The 2,429-nt window shown below is 49.4% G+C and overlaps 1 protein-coding gene across 1 annotated transcript in view; it reads right to left on the bottom strand.

Annotated features, from left to right (window-relative positions):
* The window catches only part of LOC105552642 (lysozyme-like protein 1), a 30,828-nt gene that overhangs the window by 22,697 nt on the left and 5,702 nt on the right, over positions 1–2,429 (bottom strand). Inside the window, exons 2-3 of the mRNA XM_011998344.1 lie at positions 1,858–2,021; positions 1,188–1,346 (exon numbers count right to left, since the gene is read on the bottom strand). Of these exons, the coding sequence (XP_011853734.1) occupies positions 1,188–1,346; positions 1,858–1,996 (298 nt within the window). The 5' untranslated portion in view covers positions 1,997–2,021. The remainder of the gene's footprint in view (positions 1–1,187; positions 1,347–1,857; positions 2,022–2,429) is intronic.

The following is a 2,429-nucleotide window of genomic DNA, read 5'->3' as shown; positions in this document are numbered from 1 at the left end:
TCCACCTCCCGAGTTCAAGCAATTCTCCTGCTTCAGCGTCCTGAGTAGCTGGGATTACAGGCACCCACCACCATGCCCGGCTAATTTCTGTATTATTTAGTAGAGATGGGGTTTCACCATGTTGGTCAGGCTGGTCTTGAACTCCTGATCTCAGGTGATCCACTTGCCTCGGCCTCCCAAAGTGCCGGGATTACAGGGATGAGCCACCGTGCCCAGCTCCATGGTTTTCTTAATACCATTGCTTTCCTCTGAAGCCCATGGCACTCAGTGCACTCCTCCTTACATGATTTAACTTCATGTAAGCACATATTCTCTTTTCTTGTCATGTCACATGAAAGTTCGGTAAAGCAGAATTCATGCCTGATGTATTTTGTTATCCTCAATGCTGTGCTCATGTGTATTTCTGGAATGACTAAAGTAGAAGACGTGAAAGTAAATTCTAGTTTAATTTCTAATGTTTAAGACATGTGGCTAGCTAAATATAGTGGCCTACACCTATAACTCTAGCACTCTGAGAGGCCAAGGCAGGAGAATCTCCTTAGGCCAGGAGTTCAAGACCAGCCCAGGTGGGACCCCATAACGAGACTCTGTAGCCAGACTCTGTCTATATGAAAAAAATTACAAAATAACTGGGTGTGTGCCTGTAGTTCTAGCTACCCAGGGGTGGGAGGATTGCTTGGGGCCTGGAGGTCAAGACTGCAATGGGCTGTGATCACATCACTGCATTCCAGCCTAGGCAACAGAGTGAGACACTGTCAAAAAAAAGGAAAAGGAAAAAGAGAAGAAAGAAACGTGAAGTGTATTCATCTTATTCTGCACAAAGGAGTACAAACGGCATCCTCTGAGCAAATTGCTTATGGAAAGCAGCCGGCAGGCAGCTTCCTTTTTCTTACTGCAGACATCAAATATCTCTAATATGAAAGGGCAGTAAGGTCATCTGTCCATCCCCCTGCTTTAGTGGAGGGCTTCATAAAACTGTCCTACAAGGAATAAGTCATCTTTGGACAAGTCAGCCGCAGGATCCTGAGTGTCACCTTGGAAACTGTTGCATAATTTACCAATCTGGAACAGACCTATTTGCAAGCTTGAATTCCAAATTTTAGTTAAAGCAAAACGTGGTTGGTGATCCTGTTGTCGGCTTTCTCGCCTGGTCCCCAGGATGGCATCGCTGAAAGTCAGAGCCTCACCTGAGCAGGCGACGTGGCAGTGGTTGTTCTCCTGCAGCTTTCCATGTCTGCACCACGTGAAGCTGTTGATCTGGAAGATGCCGTAGTCGATGCTGCCGTCATCCAGGACCCTCTGGGCCGTGGTGTTGTAGCCACTCTCGTAATATGCCATGCAGATCCCTGGAGGGGCAAAGCCAGAAATGCCACCAACGGAAGTGCATTGTTTGCTGTAAGCTTGGTCTGAGGGTGAGTTTCCTTATCCCTGTTACCTGACTGCTTCCTCCCAATACTCCTTGGGGCGGAGTGGGGCAGGTATGCACCCAGGGGGCACACCGGGGGCACATTGGGGGCTGGGATGGCGCACCTGAAGCTGCACGCCTAGTCAGGGACTGAGCTTAACCTAGACCAAAAGTCAGGTCCCGCCCCCCCGCCAGAATGCCAGCAGAGGTGGCGTTATTTTCCCCTTCCCTGGCTGGTGTTGTAAGGGCAGGACTCCAGGAATAAGGAAATGAGGGGCAGGGGAGGAAGGAGAGGAGACCCAGGGAGCCACAGTTAGGCTGGCAGCCCCCACTGGGTGCGGTGAGGGCAGAGCATCGTTAGCTGGGAAGACACAGCGGGGAGTGTGGCCAGGACTTTAACATCTCAGGGCAGAGGTCAAGACAGAAAGAGAGGAGGAAAGAAAGAATCTCACAGTTTCCAAGGCTGAAGCCCCAGTAGTTGTCCAGGCCAGCCCTCGAGAATATTTTTGCCAGTTTGCAGCGCGTGTAGATTTTGGACTCTGCGCCTGTGATCAGGCAGCCAATGAGGGTCAGAATACCCGCAGCCTTCATCCTCAGAGCCTGCTGGAGACAGAATCTGCCAATGAGCAGGAGAACGGGTCAGACGATCTTGATTCGGGAACTTTGAAATCCAGCGGTGGTGACTGTGCACAGCCCTGCCTAGATGCTGCCTGTCACTTTGGTCATTCAGAGCCACCATCAGGCAAAACCGGCCACTCTACAGTGCAGGGAAGGAATGTGACTGAAGGCTGTTTCCTTAGTGCTTTTCCATACAGTGATTTTCAAGTCAATGCTGTGTTCCCAGGGTTAAGCAAACAAAAAAATTAACCTTCCAGGTGAAAACCACAGGGGGCATTTTCAGGATTTCTATTTGAATTTTATGAATAAAGAATAGAATACAAGGGTGAAACATTCCCTAGACTGCTGACCCTTGAACAACATAGGTTTGAACTGCGTGGGTCCATTTATACCTGAATTTTCTTCT

This window comes from Mandrillus leucophaeus, unplaced genomic scaffold (genome assembly GCF_000951045.1).
Source record: "Mandrillus leucophaeus isolate KB7577 unplaced genomic scaffold, Mleu.le_1.0 Scaffold569, whole genome shotgun sequence".
Classification (NCBI taxonomy): Eukaryota; Metazoa; Chordata; class Mammalia; order Primates; family Cercopithecidae; genus Mandrillus; species Mandrillus leucophaeus.
Note: the sequence above shows the minus strand (reverse complement) of the source record. Positions and strands in the feature narration are given on the sequence as shown.